At 41.5% G+C, this 23,391-nt stretch overlaps 1 protein-coding gene across 2 annotated transcripts in view; it reads right to left on the reverse strand.

Annotated features, from left to right (window-relative positions):
• Window positions 1–23,391, reverse strand: part of lrp1bb (low density lipoprotein receptor-related protein 1Bb) — a 233,809-nt gene that overhangs the window by 21,166 nt on the left and 189,252 nt on the right. The window contains exons 53-74 of one of the 2 annotated variants that reach the window (XM_084022198.1): window positions 22,784–22,924; window positions 22,373–22,560; window positions 21,036–21,219; window positions 20,865–20,950; window positions 18,219–18,341; window positions 14,763–14,944; window positions 14,324–14,523; window positions 13,741–13,929; window positions 13,447–13,595; window positions 13,076–13,169; window positions 12,730–12,846; window positions 12,004–12,123; window positions 11,116–11,235; window positions 8,308–8,424; window positions 7,145–7,251; window positions 5,243–5,375; window positions 4,113–4,219; window positions 3,869–4,001; window positions 3,416–3,538; window positions 3,081–3,203; window positions 1,051–1,191; window positions 623–757 (exon numbers count right to left, since the gene is read on the reverse strand). In XM_084022198.1, coding sequence (XP_083878324.1) covers window positions 623–757; window positions 1,051–1,191; window positions 3,081–3,203; window positions 3,416–3,538; window positions 3,869–4,001; window positions 4,113–4,219; window positions 5,243–5,375; window positions 7,145–7,251; window positions 8,308–8,424; window positions 11,116–11,235; window positions 12,004–12,123; window positions 12,730–12,846; window positions 13,076–13,169; window positions 13,447–13,595; window positions 13,741–13,929; window positions 14,324–14,523; window positions 14,763–14,944; window positions 18,219–18,341; window positions 20,865–20,950; window positions 21,036–21,219; window positions 22,373–22,560; window positions 22,784–22,924 — 3,012 coding nt within the window. Of the gene's footprint in view, window positions 1–622; window positions 758–1,050; window positions 1,195–3,080; window positions 3,204–3,415; window positions 3,539–3,868; window positions 4,002–4,112; window positions 4,220–5,242; window positions 5,376–7,144; window positions 7,252–8,307; window positions 8,425–11,115; window positions 11,236–12,003; window positions 12,124–12,729; window positions 12,847–13,075; window positions 13,170–13,446; window positions 13,596–13,740; window positions 13,930–14,323; window positions 14,524–14,762; window positions 14,945–18,218; window positions 18,342–20,864; window positions 20,951–21,035; window positions 21,220–22,372; window positions 22,561–22,783; window positions 22,925–23,391 lie in introns of both variants that reach the window. The other variant, XM_084022197.1, reaches the window with a different exon arrangement.

A 23,391-nucleotide genomic window follows, 5' to 3' on the forward strand; every position in this document is an offset into this window, starting at 1 on the left:
GCAGACAACAAGCCTCCAAACCAGGACACAAGAGCACGTCAAAAGACTTATAGTAAGTCGCTTTGGACAAAAGCCTAAAAAAAGACTGACTTTCTATCTCTTTCTCTCTTTTTCTTTTGACATAATTTGACATTATTTTTCCTTCGTCAGATTTTCATATCCTGTAGCAACAAACATTCTGTTATAGTGCATCACATAGTGAATGATAATGAATGCTCTTTTCGATGGTGGTTGCTGTGGGTCTTTGGGTCCTGCCAAGAGGTTTTCCACATAATTGGGAGGACTGCCTGTTTATTGCAGTGAAACAACAGTCGAGGCCTTATTTACATATGTTCTAACAGAAGTTGACACGACTGAAAGTCACATTATTTGTATCCATTTTAACCATTTTCATTGCTGGGAATGAAGGCATCTGTTCTCAGCAGATGTATTTTAAATTTGAATATTAATTATATACATTTTAATAAATGTTTACATATAATAAAACCCCAATAAATACCATTCCTTATTATGTGAAACCTGATCGTGTTTGCAACGAGAAACAAAATGTATGAGCAATCGCTGTGTTACCTGTCACAATTATCTGTTCAAACGGGGGCAAATTTAACTGATCATACATTACCTTCACACTGGCCTGTCTGATGGTTCCTATTAAAGCCAGGTTTGCACTGGCATTGAGCATTAGCATTTGTTTGGTTGCAAATGGCATCCTCTCCACACAGATTTGTTTTCTTTCCACATACATCTCCGCTGGAAGCTGCAAATAAACAGGACTTTGATTACACATCACTCCTCCGCGTCTTAGACACCTGCTGTGTGTTTCTTTTGATATGCAAAAGCCGAGGGGGCATCATCTTCTTTCAAACAGACCACAGCACACGTCAAACATGGGCATACATACAGTATTACCATAAATAATAAAACATCACATTTCAAAATGAGAAGATTGCGAGGGCTTTTTGATAACATCATCGGTGACATTCTGAACTTTTCATCTCCTCCCGGTGCTTCTTTGATGTGCCTGCCGGAGTCGGCCGGTGCTGTACTTACGAGCCTTGCAGTCAAGCTCGTCTGAGCCGCCGTCGCCACAGTCGCTGAAGAGATCGCACTGCAGCTGCATTGGGATGCAGCGTTGGTTGCTGCAGGTGAACTCCATCTTCCCACAGGGCCGAGGTCTTCCGGCCACCACCTCTGCTTCAGTACACACAGCATCGGTTGGTAAGACAACAACAACTCATAACCTTACTCATGCAGGTCATGTGTGTCAAGTGTCAATATGCTGCTTTCACTTTCATAAGAGGTTTGAGCGTAAAATGAAAATTCTGAAACAAAAGTCAGCAATGAAGATATAAATCACCACCTTGGTTTGTGCAAAACAAATAATTTCGTAAAACAATACATTTTTTTCAGACCATTTCCAATGTAATAATGGATTTAGGAAAACAATGCTGAGTTACTTTGCCTATATGTTTTGGTCATCAATTTAGTTGAATTAACTGTACAGTTTTCAACTTAAAAAATTACACCAGAGACGAATGAGGGTTTGACATCCAGGCCAAGCAGCAGGAAGAAGGAAGGGGGAGAACAAAGGGAAATGACAGAGAGGTAGATGGAGGGAAAAGGGGGCATTAAGGTGAGATTGAAGGGATGGAGGGAAGCAGCACACAATGGAGAGGTAATGGAGTGAGGTAAGAGATGGATGGATGTATCAATGGAATCAGAGAGGAAGATGAATTGAAGACAGGAGGAATGAAAGAGTGAAGGATGAGAGAAGTGATTTGTCCCTTCCTTCCCTGTCTGCTCCGTGTGATCGTTCACACCAGGTTTGTGTTGGGGGAAACATATCAGCAGACTAGAAGAGGGCCGGCAGCTGTCATGCCTTCAGGCATATCCGTGGAAATATAAAGTCATTTTCTAAACTAAACACTGTTTCAGACACCGAATGTTTCACAGTGCAGCTTATGAGGGAATAATTTGCAGCTATCTATCGGTATAAAAATAAATATTTAATCCTAAATATTTTCGCTAAGTTTAAACTTGCCATGCATATATAGAAACTGTACAGTAGGGGTGTGAATCTTTGGCTTCACAGCGATTCGATTCGATTAACGATACAGTAGTTGGCGATTCGATTCAAGGACAATTTTTTTTTTGTAACGATTTGATTCGATTCGATTCTGTAAACCACGATTCGATTCAGTAACTTGTAACCAAAATTCTATATCCATGAAATAAACATGCAATAATGCGAGTGAGACTATCTGTATTCTTCTGAAAGGTGAAAAATGTAATTAAAATATGCTCAGTTATTTTTTTTACATTTTCAGTCGACTACATGCTGGCAGGGGAGAGTGTCTTAAACGTATTAAAACATTAATCATAAGTAAGAATCACGATTCATCCGATTAAATGCATTTATATTGATTATTGGTGAAGCAAAAACGATTCATTCTATTTATTTATTGTAGCAGATCGATTTAGTAGAATCTATAGGACTGACAATCGATTCATCGATTAATCAAATTAATTGTTACACCTCTACTGTACATACATTATATTCAGTCCTAAGGTCAAGTCAGTTATAGGCCAAGAATCCTGTATTTTATTAGAAATCAGGTCTAACATTTGACCCCATTTATGTCATCAGAAAAACGGCTGGGCATGGTAACATGTATCAACCTGGTCAGTGTTTGACATTTTGTACCAAATGATCAGCGTTGGCATGAGAGGCCAAACATGAAATGTCAAGGGTTCATCTTTTGTTGGTTGTAGCACTCATTTACTGCAGTTTCGAACAATGGCTCCCAACCCAGAGGGTCTGAACTGCTTTAGAGGGTCAGGCGATAAATCTGACTGGTAAACAAGTTAGAAAGATATCTAAATTACAATTTTACAACTTACTACTCTCTTCTTTTTTTCTTTTTCCTGGATAGATTTAACTCATCTATCCTCTATTATATATCTCCATTAAAAAAAGCCATGTTCATGGGTTGCCAAGCGCCAATTCATATGTAAGTGAAGTAAAAATGTGGTTGGTGCAAACTTTATATCACATCTCTATTGGTGCATTTTGTGCTCACCACATTCTTCTTCATCCGAGTTGTCACCACAGTCATCCACTTTGTTGCAGACTTGGTCCGTGCGCAGACACACATGATCGTTTCTGCAACGGAACGGCCTTGTAGGAGGGCAGGGAAGTTTTGCTGGAGATGAAAAGACACGAAAAGTTAATGGATGTGTCTTTAGAAAAAAAAAAAAAAAACAGACAAGAAAAGACAAAACAAAACCAAAAAAAAAAATCTTGTAAGAAAAGACAATGAAATGCTCCCTCTTTGAAAATACAAAAGTAGCGGTTTATAAAATATGCATCAACTGACTTCAAAGTAAATCCTTGTGAGTGACACTTTCAACCCACCACACATGTCGATGTCTTCATCAGAGTTATCTCCACAGTCGTCCTTGCCGTCGCACACCCACGTGTGGAGTTTGCATAAGGTGTTGTTGCAAATGAATTCGTCGGCCCGGCAGAAGAAAGCACCTGCAATTGTACAAATTAAACAGGCCATTGGGTCGAATAGTGCATTCAATGTTGAGAAGATTTGTCTGTGAAGATTTCCATGACAACCCTGAATCATTTTGCTTCCCAAAAGCAGAGTCTGAATCTATTAATCTCCTCTCAAATCTTTCATCGGCATTGTACTCAAACCTCTACACGTGTGCTTTCAATTTACCTGCCTGATGTGCAGCGTAACATCTTGAGCTAGCACATGAGAATCTTTTTTTGGTGATGGAATTAAAAATATTAAAATATTCTACAAAAACGCATCTCAACACATGAACACTCGTATGAGATCACGCTCACACATACCCTGGCTGCAGTTCTCCTCATCGCTGTGGTCCATGCAGTCCAACACATCATCACAGCGCCAGCGCCGAGGGATGCAGTGGGCACGGTTCAGGCAGAGGAACTCATCTTCCCTGCACTCCTTCACGCAGCCAATCTGTCGGCAAAGAAGTGCACGTAAAGCAACACGGCTGTCCATTCTAGTCGGCCCGCAATCAGGGGAAACCAACACAAACGTTTGGCGCTCTTCCCTTTTTTCCTTTCTGACCTCATCTGAGCCATCCAGACAGTTGTCATGTCCATCACACCGCAGGCTGGCCGACACACACCCTCCACTGGCACACACGTACTCGTTCACCGAACACGAAGGGGCCACTGGAGAAGGGCAAAGCATATCAGTCAGGCGGCCTTTTCTCAACTAGAAATCACTCAGAGGAGACCTTTTCAGTTTCTTGTTCTATAAACAAGTGGGAAACTTCACATGAAGGAAATGCTGACAGAAAACGTGGTCACTTGGAGAGGAATTATTGGAACATGCTACTAAATATAGTATGATGTCGTACAGCGGCTCAAAGAGCTCATACTGCTTTCTGCTGAACAAAGGGCAGAACTGAGGCTATTTCTATTTTCTACTCATAAGATCATCTCATATTGTATTGCATATAATTTTCTTTTCAAGTAGTGCGAGTAGCACAACAATAAGGTACATTTTTCTATTTAATGCATACTGCAAATATCTTAAGGACAGGATGTACTTCAACCAAGTCCTACTGACTTTAAATGGAATGATATTGAGGCCAATGTTAGAAACATAATAGATATATGCACATTCAATAATAATATGATATTAATATTGATGAAATCTAATTAAAATGATGGTATGAACTCGACAATGTTTAGAAATGTTCTAGACCAGAGACCTTCAACAGGGGGTCTGTGGCCCCTAGGGGCTCTGCAGAGTTACTGCAAGGGGTCGCCGAAATGATTTGATCGCAAGCTTTATTTCTTCCAAAAATGTAAATATGTCCAAAAATACACATTAACAAGAATACAACCTATAATTAGCAAATATAAATCTTCCTATTTATTCAATGTTATGAAGTGAAATCGTGCTGTATAATTGCCAATATAGAATTAAAATGTGTTCTGTAAATATATGAATCTGTCAAAAACTACTTAGCATTGTAAAGATACATCATTACAAAGTACTTTCCTACCTGCACTACACATTATTATTGAATGATTTAATAAGCAACACAAATGTATACGATATGTTAAAGGGGGTCCCTCCACCGGGTCACTATAGGACTGGGGTCCTTGGCCTAAAAAACCTTGAAGACCTCTGTTCTAGAGAGAAGTCAGCTTGTCCTACGATTCCTCTCCAAACTGGTTTCGTACCCGTTTCCTGGCAGTTTTTCTCATCTTCGCCCATCTTGCAGTCTTCTTGGCCGTCACACAGCCACTTGAGCGAGATGCACAGGTTGTTGTGACACCGAAACTGGTCATCTGCACAGCGTGCCTCACAGCCCTTCTGTAAACGGATACCGCAAAGAGAAGAATGTGATGACATGGTAGAAAATCACTGTTGTGACATTGGTACTGATTATTATACAGCGCTAGAAGAAAACAACCTTATCTGAGTAATATCCCTGAAAGCACTTCTGATGATGTAACTGTGGAGTTCTATACTCAAAGCAGGGTTCACTCTTCATCGTCTCTACACTTTGGGGCTTGAAATAGGTTGGAGAGGTGAAGAGGCCCTCTTGCTTTCAGCGATGTACTGTAATCCTCTTTTAAAGTAGAATTGCTTTGGGACATTGGCCAGCAGCCGCTCAAAATATGTTTTATTTATTATGCCTACCCACTCACAACATAGCAAGGAGACTCGTGACATGTTGGGTTTAGTGTGGATACAACCAAATCCCAACACATTATTCTTCCTCTTAGACACTCACACCACTTTGATATAGATAAAGGAAATTGCTGTAATGTTTGGACTATGAAATACTAAAATGAAATAAAAAAAAACAAGTAGAAACAAACAGAACAAAACATGTTCAGAATATATAAACTTCTAAAGCAGAAGGAATACTGTTGCATCAGCTTTTCATATAATAATATGAGATTGAGCCTTTAAAGTTAATGCAGTGGAGTAAAGGTATGAAGATATGTCTGCTGTAGTACAGGCCCAAAGAAAATCCACGTTTCTTCCATTACACCATAACAGGATGGACAATCAACGCCACGATGAATAACTGAATTTAAAAATTACTGTTTGTATTATAATGTGGATTGAAAGGTGACTTTCTTTCCTGAAACTATTTGCAATCACTGACCTAGAAGGTTGGAATGTGGGAGACACATAATAAAGTGTTAATAAGTGTTTCACTGCTACATAGAGAGACCCTATATTTAAAAATGCAGTGCAAATGTTGAACAGAGCACTATATTAACACGAATTATGAATCATAATAAGACGCCTTTGTCCAATAATTATGCATTGCACTGCATCATTACCACTGACTGAGCATTTTCTGTGTGAATCCTGCTAAATCTCTTTACACCATGCAATGTTAGATAAAGGCACGTTTCAAGTTCATTTCTTCACATATTACAAGAGCGTAAAATTACAATGGCAATCTGATGCTTCATAAATTAAGATATTTAAGCATATTTATGAACAAAGCGAGCAGTCTTTGTTCCGCTGAAAGGCTTTGGGGGATTAGGATTTCCAGAAGCAAATAAACAAAAGGTATTTCATGCACTAATGTACTTGAAGGTACAAGAACGCATCTCAGTGGTATTTTCTGTAGGCTACAGCATTTTTGGGATGTAGCGACCGTGACGAGTAGATTTGGATCAACACAACGAATTATGTCTAGGATGGGATTATTTTCTTTGCAAGTGGCAACATGCTCGTCCAATTTTATCTCCCTTTCCAATTGAGATGTTGAGTCTGTGCTTGGGTTGCGAGCTCAGATGCTAACACACAATTCCAAGAGAGCAAAGACAAAATCACAGGATCCATAAACCACTGCAATTAACTGTACCTTGTCTTTTATGTTTGTGTATGTGTGTGTGTATGTGTGTGTGTGCGTGTGTGTGTGTGTGTGTGTGTGTGTGTGTGTGTGTGTGTGTGTGTGTGTATATCAGTTTGATTTCAAAAGGTTCTTCTGTTGGAACTATTTTCAAGTGGGCAGTATTTTATCCTTTTTATTCTGTGCCTCAATAGTAGCAACATGTGGGTTTACCTTCCTCTTTTATTTATCAGTAAGTGGTGCATATATCTCAAACACTGGCCTCATCTGAATTATCCAGGCAGTCGTAGTCTCCATCACAGCGGAATCGGGAGGAGATGCAGTCTCCGTTTGTGCAGGCAAAGTCCTTGTGGTTGCACGTGACTGGCTCTTAGTTGAGAAGAAAACAGAGACAAATTCATGCCAGTCTGATTCTTTCCCCCCAGCATTACACATAACAAACACACATCCCCCGATGCAGTGAGCGGCCAAATGTTCTGTGTCGGCAAAACCATGATTTCAGCTAATTAGAGTCGATTCGTATTAAAAGTGGAGGAACTAGCAAATCTGATCAAGATGTAAATACATTCATTGCTAATCTCACGATGGATGGCAACATAATTTCCGAAGCCAAAAAGCTCGTGTCTGCCATTTAGTGGAAGACTGTCCCCGAGGACCATATTAGGGTGCAGCTAAACAGCTGCATCACATCCGATGTCTGGGCCCTCCCCTTGTTATCATCGACTGTTAGCCAATGCAGGGCGTGTGTTATGAGTTGTGCTGCGACAGAGACTCCCAGCATGCATTGCAGCAAAATCTGATTTGCAGTCTCTCCACTGTGTGCCGGCCCACCTGCTTAATTCTTTGCCATCCGACACTTGAATGGCTCTCATTTGCATCTTAAGTGTCTTATGCATACCCAGCAAAAACACTAGAGGAGGCATGCACATGGTCATACAACATACTCTCTCTCTCTCTCTCTCTCACACACACAAACACACACACACACACACACACACACACACACACATATGCAACAACGACTTAAACGCACAGCAGCTATGGAATTTAATAAGTTGGGTTGTTATGATGATGAATATCTAAATAAAAGGGAATAGAGCTTGGTAAATTACAAAGCGATCATATCAAAAGTTTCATATCATTCTCAGAGAAACAGCATGGATAATAAGAGTAAGCCTGAAAGAAAGAGTTGAGCCTGGCTGTGGAGAGAGTGGGAAACATCATCCAGAGTGTACAGATACACGCATGTGCGCGTGTGTGTGTGTGTGTGCGAGACTGAGAGTGTGCTACTTGTGGTGGTGGGAGGGGCACTCGGGTGTCTTCAGATAAGCCCCATTCTCCGCTGCCTAAGTGTGTGTAAAAACGTCAACAGTGTACACAAACGAACACCCTGAGCTGCCAGAGAGTGAAGAGTCAGGTACTCACTGCAGTTCTCCTCGTCTGAGTTGTCTCCACAGTCATTCTGGCTGTCGCACCTCCAGTGGTCTGGGATGCAGTTGTTATTCTCGCAGCGGAATTCATGAGGTCCACAGGTCTTTTCATCTTTTTCATCAGGAACAAACAAACACGAAGATGAAAATGGCTTCAAAGAGCATGAATATTAATAGTGTGCTCGCGATCATATTTTCAACGTGTGGTAATCATCCTTTCCTCAGGGTTTCTCAAAGCAAGTCTGACACTAAGTTCAAAACACAGTATGCACTCTAGAGGCTAGCGCACTGTAAGATGAGATACCTGGCGGTGCTACCAATCAGCTTCAACAGAATTTGTGACGGGAAGTTGGCAAAATTGAACTTTCTTCAAGAAAGCAGACAAGAGAAATTCAGAAGACACAAAGCATTTTGGCTTTCTTATATATTATCAAACAGTGTTTCTGTTTCAGTGTCCTGTCACGTACCAGCACTTTGACAGTGATGTGTTGATAGCATTGTCTGGACATCAAATTATCAATTCTTTATCTTTAATATTATTGATTATAATAAGTATTTTTTGAAATGGCAAAATTGTTATTCAGTAACATATCCCATAGTTTCCATGTGAGTGAAAGGTTTTATTAAAAATACCGGATATCAGTTTTTGTGATGAGAACAGCTCGGAAAACGTTTTAATAAAAAAAATAAAAAAAATGAGCCCTTATCATCTTTTCCATTAGGTATGAAAATAGTCGACCTTTAGACATGTGGCCAGCTATTCAGGTCTGGGCCCAGGCTACAAAATGTCAATCACACTATCCAATTGTCTCTTTTATTGTCTCTTTTTATTTGCTGTAAATGCTGCTTGAAGTGACTCTGCCTGGAATGTGTGTATGTGAAAATTCACGCGGGGCCTGAAGTATTTAAGTCTTTAATCGGGAATTCCAGTTTTAAACGTTAATGACCTGAGTTAGAATTATCCAACGGATCTGCATTCCTTTCAAAAAGAACAGATGCTTTGATATTTGCTCCAGCGATACTTCCTCAGAACGGGTTTCAATGTCAAACTGAGCGCTTCCTTTTATAAAGTCATTTCAGTGCAGACATCATCAGGGATAATGGCCAAGGTAACGCTGTTATCAGTTAGGGAAGAGATGCGTCAAAAGAGGAGGCTGGCAGATTCTGCCTGGATCTCTTTCCAACATGACAGCAGGAGGAGAGAATCAGGAGGGAGCGCTGAGAGCAGCAGTGGAGGACACAAGGCAGCAATTCATTAGGAAGCAGCCCAGTCAGTCACTAACAGCATATGAAAGATGCGACACAGATAAAAAAAATATATATATATTTCCCTGCTAAGTCAGAGCTCATTATAGTGCTAACAAGCAAAACGTCCTTACCATCAGTCTGATTTAATTCAAAGAGGAAATAAAATAGCACACTGCTCAAGCTCTTCTGTGTGCTCTGAAGTGGTGAGAACTTTTCCGTTGATGAATTATCGGATGACAATGACAAACACTGCAGATGGTACAAGTCCAAGGGCTTAAGTCAAACGTCACCGAACTCTACAACGTGGGAACTCAAATGGCTTCAAAGCAGCAGCAGATTAATTGTACTGAAATTGTAATGTTGTGCAAGCCACATGTACTGATAATCGTTTTTAATCCTGCAATGTCACACCTACGAAGCAAAAAAACCCGTCCCACACCGGTGGCCCTTTAAAGCATACATTGTGCAAAAGTCCTACTGTGCAACTATTTTCTCATAAGAAGTCCATAATAGGGGGGAGGTTTAGCTCAGGAGGTAGAGTGGGTTGGCTGGCAACCGCAAAATTGCCGGTTCGATCCCCGGCTCCTCCTAGCTGAGTGCCCGGTGTCCCTGAGCCCTCACCCCAATTGCTCCTGACGAGCTGGCTGTCGCCCTGCGTTGACTCTGCCGTCGGTGTGTGAATGTGTGAGTGAATGGGTGAATGTCAGTCATTACTGTAAAGCGCGTTGGATAAAAGCGCTATATAAATGAGGACCATTTATAATATGAGATTGGAAGCATTTGGGTCGGCGCCTCGTAGCTAATGCTGCTAACACTGCTAATGGTGCAAACGTGTTGACAGAGTTAAAAGGTGTTAACCAGAGGTCGGGAAGGGGTTATCAGCTGTAACTGCTCTGAGCTTTACAGAGCTTCACAACATTGTGCAGTTGTAAATGGTAAATGGTCCTCATTTATATAGCGCTTTTCTCCAAAGTGCTTTACAGTGTTGACCCATTCATACACACATTCGACGGAGTCAACCACGCAGGGCGACAGCCAGCTCGTCAGGAGCAATTAGGGTGAGGCGTCTTGCTCAGGGACACCAGACACTCAGCTAGGAGGAGCCGGGGATCGAGACGGCAATCTGGCGGCTACCAGCCAACCCGCTCTACCTCCTGAGCTACTCCTGAGTTGTCCTGATCAAAGAATTCTGGCTCTTTGCAGAGGCCTGTCAAGCTGCTAGAATCCTGGTGCATAGTGCTGCAAAAGTTCCCAAGGTGCCCTGCCCAAGAAATAATAGCTTTTGTGTTTGTGAGGTCAGCATTTAAGCTGCTAAAAAAAAAAAAAAAGCCAGGCAAACTGAGATCATAATGCTGAGCTCTTGTTGACAGCTGTCCTTCAACTTATTCTCCCTCAGCAGAGCATAGATAGGCGACGAGAACACGTAGAAGGTCTGAGTCAGATCAGAGTGAAGCCAAGTGTAAAATTAATTCAGATTAAATCAGACTCTTCTCCCTTTAACTGAAAAATAAGTGAAGTGGCGTGATTTATGGTTAAGTGGGTTTCCACAACTCACCGCAATTAGCCTCGTCTGACCCGTCTGCGCAGTCGGGGTCCTCATCACAAACCCAGAGTTTGGAGATGCAGTGCATGGAGGCCTTGCACTGAAACTGGTCCGGGGAGCAGGTGCTTTCAGCTGTCGGCAGAGAGACGAGGAGTGCGTTTGTATTTGTAGTAATAACACTCAGCAATCTGAGTGTTCAGTGATATAAGAACCAACGAGACAGCCGTTCATTTCTCCAAAACCCCTCGCACACCGTTTCATCGTGTTATTACAGCAACATAGTTGCTTGTTCTGAAAGCTCATATTGCTTCAGATAGCATTTTAATTTCAGTGCTGCATTGCTCATTACAAAAGTGCATTCAAAACCGCATCCAATCATTGTTGAAGTCAAAGAAGGGTGAAAGTAATTAGCTTCACTTTAATTAAAGACTTTTTTTTTTTTAAGTCTCTCTTTCTCCTCCTTACTTTCTTGCGTTCTCTCCCAAAATCTGACACCTCGTGCAATAACATGCAAGAAACATGCAGCAGTCTGAAAGACTCCAATGGAGTATGATCTCCTAATCACCCGGTTACATCACGGGAGAGAGAATCTGTCCTTATCCTCTGTGTGATTCAATATCTAATCCCTTTTCACAGCAACAGGCCATAACAAGGGCTGCCTTTGGAATACCTAATGACTACATCATGTTCATTTTGCCATATACTGTAGTCTGTCCACATGAATGCATTTAACATTTCAGAAAAAAACGACAATTAAGGCAATTTATATCAATCCACCAGATTACATCAATGTTGGGGCAGACTGTTCAAACGGGAGATTTATTCAAAAACCACCTGTTCTAAGAGCTCGACGAAGCCATTTCTAAGACAATGATTGTTAAAGTAATAATGCAGTCTTACGGCAGTCTGTCTCGTCCTCTCCGTCTCCACAGTCGTCCTGACCGTTGCAGCGCAGGTTAAGAGGGATGCATTTCTGTTTCCTGGTGCACTTGAACTGGCCTGACAGACAGATGTATGTCTCTGAAAGAGAAAACGGGCAGAAGCAGACAGAGGCTGCATCAATAGGAAATGCTGGCGTCCCAACAAATCACAGCATCTAAACTACCACGACTGACTCAAAGTGATTCAACCTACAATATATCAAGTTTATGAAAACGGTTGCATGTCTTGTAAACACACATTGCCTGCTAATGAAGCTTTTGACATTTGCATTTTGCAGTGAGTAAACTGAAGTGGATCCACATAAAGACAACAGGATCAGGGCCGTAGCTATTCATCACTGAATCTATTTTTTAAAATATTAATATTATTTTGTCCAATTTATCTAGATTATGAAATGCCATGAAGAACAACTTTTTTTCTATGAACATGGTTTTGCACAACAAACTACTCAATTAAAAGAATAACAATGAATTATTAAAAATAGACTTAATTTGCTGGTGATCAACAAATGAATTAATTGACTTATTGTTTTAGCACTAAATAGAAGCTATTATTAACAGATCATTAAAAACAAAAAAAGACCTGACAGCACCGTTTAATTGATTCTGAGAGTGAGAAGCTGCAGCAATCAGCGAGGAGCAACGGATGACAGTTAATCTACAGTAATAGTTGTTCCATCCTTACCACAGTTAGCCTCATCTGAGTTATCACCACAGTCATTCTCTCCATCACAGATGAATGGAGGAAGAGCACAAAGGCCAGTACCACACTGGAAACGCCCGGGCTGACATTTGAATTCCGCTGTTGAAAAGGAAAGCATGACTATATACCTCAGGTGCTACTTTAAATTGCAAACAGCCAACAGCAGTAAACACCATTAAATGCTAAATATATATATTATATATTTATATATATAAACAACAAAAGCAAAGAGATATTACATTTTAATATCCGTCAAAGCTCACCAAAATAGAAGTTGACTGGTTGTGGTATACAGTGGTATTTAAAAGCCAACGTTTAAAAAACTCACGGCAGTCAGCAGGTTCATCTGATCCATCCCCACAGTCGTCCACTGTGTCACACTTCCACCAGAAAGGGATGCACTCATCTGTCCCGCAGCGAAACTATTAATAACACAGACAAATATTAAAAAAATAACACACATCCGCATTTGGAATCAACATGATGTATTTGATTCTTCTTTAGAGGTCCAACATTCTTCAAAGCCAAAGTCAAAATCAATACAGGACCATTTTTCCTACAGTACAGTGCATGCTAGAAAAGGAAAGCATATGAGAGTGAAGTAATTTGCCCTGAGGGGGAAAAAAATCACTGCTCAGGATAGAAAAAGCAACAACATGATAAATCTAAACTTAGAAGTGTGAGGGGCAGATGGCTGACCTGACTGGAGGTGCAGTTGGAGAGGCAGGTCTTATTGTCAGCAGCCAAGTAAAAATTAGTGGGACAGGCACATTTGTGTTCTCCGCCGGGGGACAGGAGACACAGGTGGCTGCATCCCCCATTTGCAATCTGACACTGGTGCTTTGGTACTGTACAGAGGGACGGGAGAACATTAATTCAGAGTTCAAACTGTGTAACGCAAATCATTTCCTTCTCAAAGCTATAAAGGAGGCCGGTGACAACTGTTCGGCTCGGAAGGATAGAATGAACACGAGTGCCAGATGGACTTCGTACCTTCAGGCTGGCGCAGGGGGTGGTAGACCTTGATGGATTTGATGGCTTGCCAGGAGTTGAGGAGCTCCATCCCTTGAGCGCCAGTCGTCTTATGAGCACGTCGTAGTGATTTGGACTTCCCATCCGTCCAATAGACAAAGTCCTCAAACAATGTCAGAGCCATTACCCCTTGGATGTGATCATAGGACACTGGAGAGGGACAAATGGCCGTGGGGAGCTTCAATTAAATTCTTTTTTTTTTTAAACTCAGTTTAGGAACAAGGGCGGTGCTAACTGTGGCACTTACATCACACATTTCCTTGCAGTAAGAGTTGAAACTCGCGACCAGTCAGAGCCAAAACACATCCATTCATCAGGTCAGTCGACAATTTGATTCTTTTTATAGCTTTCTAATGTCATAAACACCAGTAATACTGACAGCTAAGTCTAACTATGCGTGCTACAGTTCAACATAACACAACTTAGAAACACATTTGGAACAAGTAGAGCTAGCCGTCGTGACTCCAACCTTACATTTAACAGATATGGGATGGGACTCCAATGTCAAACTATTCCTTGGACATGGACAACACCTTAGTCTCACCTTTGCGCCTTTGGGTGCCATCCATGTTGGCAAGCAGGATGTGGTTGTCGTCTGCCCAGTAGAGCCTCTTGTTGGTGTAATCAATAGTGAGAGCAGTGGGGCTATAGATCTCTGTGTCAATGATAACCGTTTGCCCTCGGCCATCCATGCCAATCCGCCCAATGTGAGGGGGTTCACAGCAGTCTACCCAGAACACGTACCTAGTCAGAAGTATAGCAGAGTTGGAAGAGCCGCCAAACGTGATTGGAATAAAAAAAAAAAAGACGAATGCTGAAACACAATGAAACTCCTCTAATGAGAGCTGGGTCTCACAGTTTCCAGGTTAATCATCTGGAAGGGGTAACTCTATCCCTGTTCAGCCTCAAGCTGTGAAATCAATCCTTATTAAGGAAACACTAAAGCATTACCGTGAGCTTGACAGTAATGACAGTGTGCTTACCCCGTCTGGGGGTCCAGAGCTAGGTCTGTGGGGTTCTTGAGGCTAGAACCGATCAGGACGGTAGGGTAGAGGCCGTTGGCTTTGGACACTTCCAGGGTTTTCTTTTCCGCATCACACCAGTACAGATTTTTTCCTATCCAATCCACTGCTAAGGCGCTGGGCACCGCTGTTCTGTGGACCACCTAGTAACACAGGGAGAGAAAATCACTTCCAGTATGAAGGATTGTCTTTAAATTCTTCCATGGATGAATTTAAATAAGAACCGAGGAAATCTGATCAAATATAAAGACATAGAAGACATTTATATTAACTACTAGCAAACCTAAGAGCACATAAAATAAAAAGGTCTTTCTCTCACTCTCTCTTATTTCAACCCTGACAGACATAAAAAAGATCTAACCAATAACCAATAACCAAAAACACCAACTTCTCCCTTGCTTTTGATTTATTTCCGATCTGAGCTAATTGTTTTGCTATAGAATGGTTCCACGTACAAATGCAGAAGCAGGAGTTTTGTTTGATTTTTTTTGTTTTTTGTAAATGTGTCACATTAACTTGTTCCCGGTCTCGAGACCTGCGAGGATTAGACAAATAAGTCAGCTGATGTATGAAAAAGCAACATGACCTTGGACGAGGGCGTTTGGCGGTCACAGGGGTGAACGCACGCTACAGCCTGCAGTTCAGCGTGCTCATCGGGTTCACTCGATAAACCTTAGCTTTAGTCTGCAACAACATTGAATGCTGCATAGTCATTACTGATGCACGTCGGATGTAATGAATGAAATGCAGAGGAGAATGAAACAAAACGCGTCTGTCTCCACAATGAATCATTAGTTGAGGGTCGGGTTGTTATTTAGTTATGCTTCAGAACGTAACCTGCATGAAACAATCAGAAAATAACGTCTTTATTCTCTCATTCAAAGCACGGCGGCTCTGTCTCGGTCTTCTTCTGCTCGCCCTGGAAGCTCGCTCACGTAATCTCCCTCTCCCCCTCTCTCTCTCAAAATGAGTCGGGCAGCTGACAGCAAAGACAAATATGCCTTTTAATTTCATCAAAGAGAAATGCTCTCCCCTGATCCTAAAATGTTTTTTAATAGTATTTTCTTGTTTTACGAATGAGGATGTACACGAGTTGAAGCAGCAACGCCGTGCGTGTTTGACCAAATACTGAAGTCATTGCTGCAAAACCCCAGCCCGAAGAAAAAACAGATTGGGAGGAAAATGGCCCCAGATCTTAATTTTAAGCCTCGTCCCTGTGATTTAAAACACAATGAGCTGTGCAAAAGGGAAGGTAGGTAAATTAGGACATCTTCAGTAACTAGAAATAAGTATTTCCACATCTGCTAATATTGTGGGGAAAGCAATAACCTATTACAGCTTACAGGGTTTCACATCTTTTTTGAGGTCAGGGGTTGGGTGATGCCTGTATAAAAATAATTTCACTTGATAAGAGTTTACTAGCAGTTTGGTGCACGATTTTTGTCGGATCAAGGACTTGCCTGTAAAGAGTTAATCATTTAAATGAGGTACCAATGCAGTTTGACCCATGCATAATCATGCATTCCACATTTCTCAAATTAAAGACTACAGATGGAGGGCACAAATCATTCCTGCTGCTGTATAACAGTTACAGTAGTGGCTGGCCTGAGTAAGAATACCATTAATCTCACTCAGTGGAGACTTACCAGTAGTGACTCTTAAACACACACAAATTATATTTTGATGTGCTTTTACAGCTGCACTAGCTGCCAAAATAGATCAGTGAAAAGGCAAACGGTAGTGCGTTAGTTCCATCAGAAAATGTTAATTTGAAATAAAGAAGCTCCTTTTGTATGAAAATTTGTTAACTGCAAATACCGTGATTAAAGCAGGTAGGGTGGAGGCCAGTCATATTCATCTCACTGTGTTATCTAGCCTTGAGAGAGATTTGGATAAAGTATACGTGAAGGTATTTAACTGATTTAGAGAAAATCTCAGAACTATCTAGGAACTCCATCAATACCCCCAAGCTAGTCTAGCCTTTGAGTATGAAAAAGCAGTTGCTCAGAATAAACAATTATTGTGCCAGCTGGCAGATAAAGTCAATGCCTTTTAAAAACTCTCTTTTATGGAAAAAAAAAATAAACAAAGATGCCAGCACCCATGCAATCTGTCATTAAGGAACACCATGTGCTTTGAGGCCTCTTCTGTCATCATTTGCAAGAAAATATATAGTCTTGGCAGAAGACTCACTGCACCCCAAGCAGTAATTTGGACAAAACTGATCTTAAAACGGTCACTAAAGTATCACTAGTTCTGCAGTATTTTCCATCACTGCCTGCTGGGGCAAAAAGGAGTGGATGCTCATTACACAAAGTCCTTCTCGTTGACTTTATCCCTAATATCTCTCTATTGATCAAAACACTGCTTCATGTGGCGGCGAAGGTTGTGAGGGATGTCAACATTTGGATGTCGCTCATTAAAACACAAAGAGCAGATAAAAATGAGTATGTTTATGTTTGATCTATACACTCACTGAAAGCTGTCTCAACCACTGTTCTCTCAGCCATTTAAAGCAAAAATATGGTCTTCAGAAGTCTTTCAACAATGACAGGATCTCACTTTATGGGACCGAACTGATCATTAATGGCACAGACATTGTTTTCATCAACCCACGTAGCAGCACTTTACTCTAAAAAAAGTTTGAGATAAACAAAATACACATTGTGATAACATCTATAATTAAACTACACTGTTTTAACCAAACCATATAATTCTTCCTCATATGGCAAGCCTATACCAATGGCATTGGATATCAGTAGGGCTTTTAATTAACCTAATAGAGGAAGCTCTCGGATCTGTGTCTCAAACAGTTTGTCTTCTTGCTAAGCTGTGGCAGTGGCTCAAACGGAGACTATGGGAGTAATCGAGCTGAATGAGCCTAATAGCCCCTCACACCAATGCTAATGAGATGTGGGATGGGAGCCCAGCAGGTGTTCTGCTGACATCCCAGTATCCCCAATGTCTGGGCTCCAATCCCATGACCCCGGCAAACCTTGGTGATTACACCAGACAGCACCATTGTGTCATTAGGCTTATTGCATTTATCTGAAAGGCATTGGTAGTATTCCTATCATCACGAACACACATTCATTGTTGTTGGGCTAACAGGCCGTTGGCTGCAGAGAGAACAAATCCATTATTTTGACTACATAAAAGGCGGCCATCATCAGCTGAGCAGTGATAACGAGCCACTTAAAGCAACACACTTGGCTTTCCAAACTCAAACAGATGACACAGTTTAACAAGAGAACACATCTTGACATTAAATTAGCAAAATAAAATAAAACTGGATAGAGCAAGGCGTGGTTATTAAATGCAAGTTGGACAGGGACCAAGCAAAGTAAAGACGATGGATCTTGGGTAAAGTGGCACAAGGCACCATGTTGCATACAGTCAAACTAAATCCTGTGGTACCTTGAGGTCACTCCCATTGAGGCGCATTCTGTTTATCTTCCGACCACTTGGTCTGGTTGAGTCCACCCAATAGATGAATTCCTTCTTGTAGTCAAAGTCTATGTGGATGATGTTGTTGAGGCCCTGAGGATACAGAGGAGAGAGCACAAACATAATAAAATTTGATTTTTACTTTTAAACCATGAGAGATCTTGAGTTCCCTGGAGACAAAAATAAATAATACGCAACAAAGGCGTACAACAGAGTGTACCCTAGTATTATCCCAAATGGTATGTTAATATGCAACTTTAGGAGCAAATGTAGAACGCAACCACTGTTAATATATCGACTGATATTAACCCAAACAGCTTCATCCAAATTCAAGTTCTTTATTTTCAACAATTACAGAGACATAAAATTACCTTAAATAAGTTAAAATGTATGGCTATAAAACAAATATTAATACAAGTTTGTGGTATACACTATTGTGAACATAGTGTAAACAGGAATGCAGAAAATGTAAAAGCATAATGAGAAGCAATAAATATATTTGTGTCAGTCTCATGCACCGTTTCTCTATCAAGGGCAGCAATCATCAATCCAATCCAATCCAGGGAGATTATGTTTGATTCAATATTTGAAATGCCTACAGGTGGGAATCGCAACAGGATGAGAAACATAGCAAGACACATATCTGTGCGCGATGCAGTATTTATTCTGCAAGCAGTATTGATTTCAGGCGGTTTCCCCATAGGTTCCAATGCTCTAAGTCATATAGATCATGTGGAGAGCCAGTGAAGTCTTAAATGCTCTGTGAAGTCAAAGACCTATCAAGGCAGAAGACTGACGTACTCTCCTACTTGTCATGACCTCACTGTCAGTCACACAGAGCTGCTCACTAAACAAGTGCCCACACCTTGTTGTCTCACACTGTGGGTGCTGACAAAAGGTGTCAGATAATTTGACAAGCGGAATGAGACATCTTCATCAGATCATCAACACCCTCACAGACGGGTGCCAACGTGTCCTGGGGGAACCCTTCCGCACACCAAACATCCGCTATAGAGATGAAACCTGCAGTTTACCAGTGTCTCTATCCAGAACTACGTCTCCCAATTGTTTTCCCCCGCAGAGCATACGCAGTGGAAACCAAAGAACTACAAAATAAATTAAAAGCTTACTTTTAATTCTAAATACTGTGAAAGACACCACTTTCAACATACCAATGACTTCCTGTTCCTCAGATTTAACTATGTTTCTCTCTAAAATAAGAATGTCTGACAGTAAAACCTTAGTGTGCTTTATTTGCCAACTGTCTTTACTTTTACTCGGCTCTTGGCTACCAAATCAAGCTTTGAATGTTTAACTGATCATTTTTATGGATCTATGTCATGGCAACATGCTAAAACTCTGGCATGGAGTCATTTTTCAACACTATGGTTGATTATTTTTAACGTGTAACCTGAATATCCAGAATCCTTCATGTGTGCGGTCATTGTATCAGACAGCTCATGGAAAGCTTAACTTCCTAAATGCAAAATGTTACCCAAGGTAATTGCGTTCCCCACTGTAAGAGTCAGAGTGAGCTCTAATTAATTCAGCTGTAAAACACATTGAATGGCTTAGACAAGGAGTCAGAGGGATATAACAAATATAATATAATAATATTTTGAGTGACTTGCATTTATACTAATAGCAAAAGCAATACATAAGGGAAATGATCAGCTCATTTGAATTGTACACAATATCATGAACATATCATCTGAAAATATAATTTAATGGTGTGGCAAATTGACACAAGGTCAATGAAGTGTCCGCCACCACTTAGTAAAGCCAAAGCGCATATTTCCCTCTCTAGCTTCCATTAACACTAACGTGCAGTGATTAAAGTGAGTTGTGGCTGACGAGAACTCCGATGCAGACGGTAGAGTACGCGAGGTCAAGAGGTTAATATGACTGTGAGAGGAGATCGTAGGATAACCCCAGGTTGATTTACAGTAAATCACCGCCGACCATTTGTGATAATCAACAGTCAGATTCCAGTTTTGCCCAGAGCGGCTGTGATGAAACCTTGAAATGATAGAAATAGCTTTTCCATAGGGTCCTCTTGGGTGATTTCCCCCTCTGCCAATCAGAATCTTCTGCCAATGGGGTATATATTCCACAGTGGAAATCTTGTTTAAACGGAACAATACTTTACAGAGGCAGAACTGGCTTGAGAAAATATCTTCATGCAGAGATTTATGTTGCGGATCAGTCATGAATATAATATAATATTTTACTAGCATCTTTCAAGAATATGCAGATGAATCAGGTGTCTCGCAGATCAAAGGGCAAACATCTTAGAGGGTAAGTGGAGCACACTGAATGATTTACAACTGACTCTCTCAAAATCCACCATTTCTGGAGTACAAAACATTGCATTCACTATTCATTGAGGTTTCACTTACGATATCTTGTGATGCTCTCTGCGTAATATAATTAAGAGTCACTAAAATGTGTGTTTTCAAGAGTAAAATCCATTTGAACGTATACATCCTCCGTTTCAAATGAAACAAAAATAAGACAGGCTGGTCCTTTTGACAATCTATTGCTGTGTCATGTTTATCAGATCATGGTGTGAGGTTTCACAGCAGGCGTGATGGCAATGATGCAGATATTGCTTACCTGTTTCAAGATGGTGTAATTTGAGCCATCAACACTCAGCTTCCGGATCTCATGGTGGTCCGCCATGATGAGAAAAGGCTCTTCCGCTGAAATGGGGTACATGCAGCGTTAGAGGACCCAAGGGACTTATAGAGTTGCACTGAAAGTGGAGGGATGAAAACTGCGGCTCACCTGACAGGGCCTTGCATGTGTTGGGGTTGCGCTCTATGGCTTCATAGCCATCCACACACAGGCATTTGAAGGACCCATAAGTGTTGATGCAGCGCTGGCTACAGGGAAGTGTAGTGGAGCATTCATCAACATCCACACACGTCTTCCCATCATCCTTCAGGTGGAAACCAGGCCAACATTTACACTGATGACAGACAAACACAACAATGATTGCGATTGTAGTCCCTTTCTAGTCTCCAAGGTCACCTTACATAACATGAGATCATTAGTAAAACACACAATATGCAGCATAGCACCAGTAATAAAACTACATGTCGGACCCCGGTACCTTGAGCTCAGTAATGCAAGTCAAGAGGGGACATGTATTAGAACCAAGCATCCAACACACACTAACCATCCAACATAACTCAAAGTGCTTGTATCAGCTGCTATGGACCCAGAGCAAATCCCTTTCTTATCCACAGTTATAACCTTGAGGGCTCTTGGGCCGATCTCCCTGTTCAGGCCACATATGGATGAGCTAAGTGTCTGCATTCATGTGCTCTCTGTCCAGCTCTGGCCCTGACATGACACAAAAAGGGGCTTTCTGTGCTCTCGCCCAGTTTTCTGATGTAGTGAGCACCGTCTTGTGGAACAGTAGGAGAGGGAAGGCCAGAGACGAAGGCATTAACAAGTTATGCCTGTTAACAGTTATGGCCACCGGAGCAGTCCGGCGGATGTGGCCTTGAACTGGATTCAAGCCTGACATCAAATGCCACCACTGCCAGGCGAGGCACAATCACCGAGCACAGTCGGGGAGCGCAGACGGTTGTTGGCAACTCTCCTCACAGCATTCAAGGTTATTCAAAAAGCCTGTTTAATGATGTGCAAAGTTCAATTGATTCATGGGGAGGTCAGTAAAGTCTATGTCTTCAGACGGAAGCATGTTAAGTGTTAGCTGTGACTCTTTTTTACAAATGAACACTCTTTTGCAGTGGGTTTGCATTTTGGTGGCAGTTTGCTTTAACACCGGACCATGGTGGCTAATATGTGACATTTAGTTACTGTCAGTCAAACTGAAGGGCTCAAACAGCAAGAGTCGAAATTATTGAATGTGCTAGGTAGCTTTCTTAGAAGAGAAAGAAAGAAAGAAAGAAAGAAAGAAAGAAAGAAAGAAAGAAAGAAAGAAAGAAAGCCTTAATGTATGTCATGTGAGGTGCTGGGACCTATAATATTAATAATGACAAAAAAAATATGGTTATATTCAGCTTTATGGACTAACTGGAGCCATCGGGGGATTTGGGAAGAGGACTGGACTTCAGAGGTACTGAAACATGACGAGTCCACTGGACACTTACCTTGTATCCCACAGGAAGATCCTGGCAGTCCTGCGTGCACCCACTCACTCTGCGGTTCAAGCATTCATTCACGTTGCAGTTCCTCTCATCTGACCGGTCTCCACAGCCGTCCCTCCCATCACAGAGGTTCCCCTCGGAGATGCAGCGTCCATTGGAGCACATGAAGAACGAGCCGTTGCACAAGCTTCCTAAGAAAGCACAAGACACAAGACGGTCACTGGCACAATGCCCTGCCATGTTTGTCTTTGACCTGACAATGGATCTCGACAAATTCATTCCTTTTTCGAGAAAGCTCTCCTGGTCGCAGCAACTTTTGTTTCTGCCGTGAGTCCCCGCCAATTTCCTATGCGAGTGCTGCTGCGTGCCGACGCTGATGAAGAGATTCCTGTGGCGAGCCAAAAGCAGTCTTACCTGCAGCCAGACATTTGAGGTTCAGAGGTAGTTCGTCAGAGTGGTCGGGACAATCTGCATAGCCGTCACACTCCCACTGAGAGCTGAGAAGACAGCGGCCGTCCCCGCAGCGGAATTCTTCTGATCCACAGGAGCGATAGACTGAAGAAAGAAGAGAGAGAGAGAGAGAGAATGAGAGAGAGAGAGAAAGAGAGAGAGAGAGAGAGAGAGAGAGAGAGCTTTTTCATCATCATCGTTACACTTGGGCTCAGCGGTGACACTGCTTCGGTTTCAGGTGTCACTTTGGAGGAATTAAGTCCAAATAGTGAAAGACACAGCGTTCTACAGCCATTGATCATATTGAATTGAAGCATAGAAATAGTGTATAGGATCGTCGCTGATGAACAAATCAAGCCATCTGGAGGTTTAATAGTGTGCACAGCTGCAATGGCCAATAATTCAAGTGTAGTGTAACCATTTTATTATCAACAGTCACCACAAATCAGGCCCAAATATTGTATATGGAGAAATATTACATGTCTCGTAGTATCAAATAAAAAACAATTAAAAAGCAATACATAACAGATACTCAGGCCGGTCCAGGGAAACATGGCCTGATCTACAATAAA

The sequence above is a fragment of the Eutrigla gurnardus genome (genome assembly GCF_963514095.1).
Source record: "Eutrigla gurnardus genome assembly, chromosome: 12".
In the NCBI taxonomy this organism is placed as follows: Eukaryota; Metazoa; Chordata; class Actinopteri; order Perciformes; family Triglidae; genus Eutrigla; species Eutrigla gurnardus.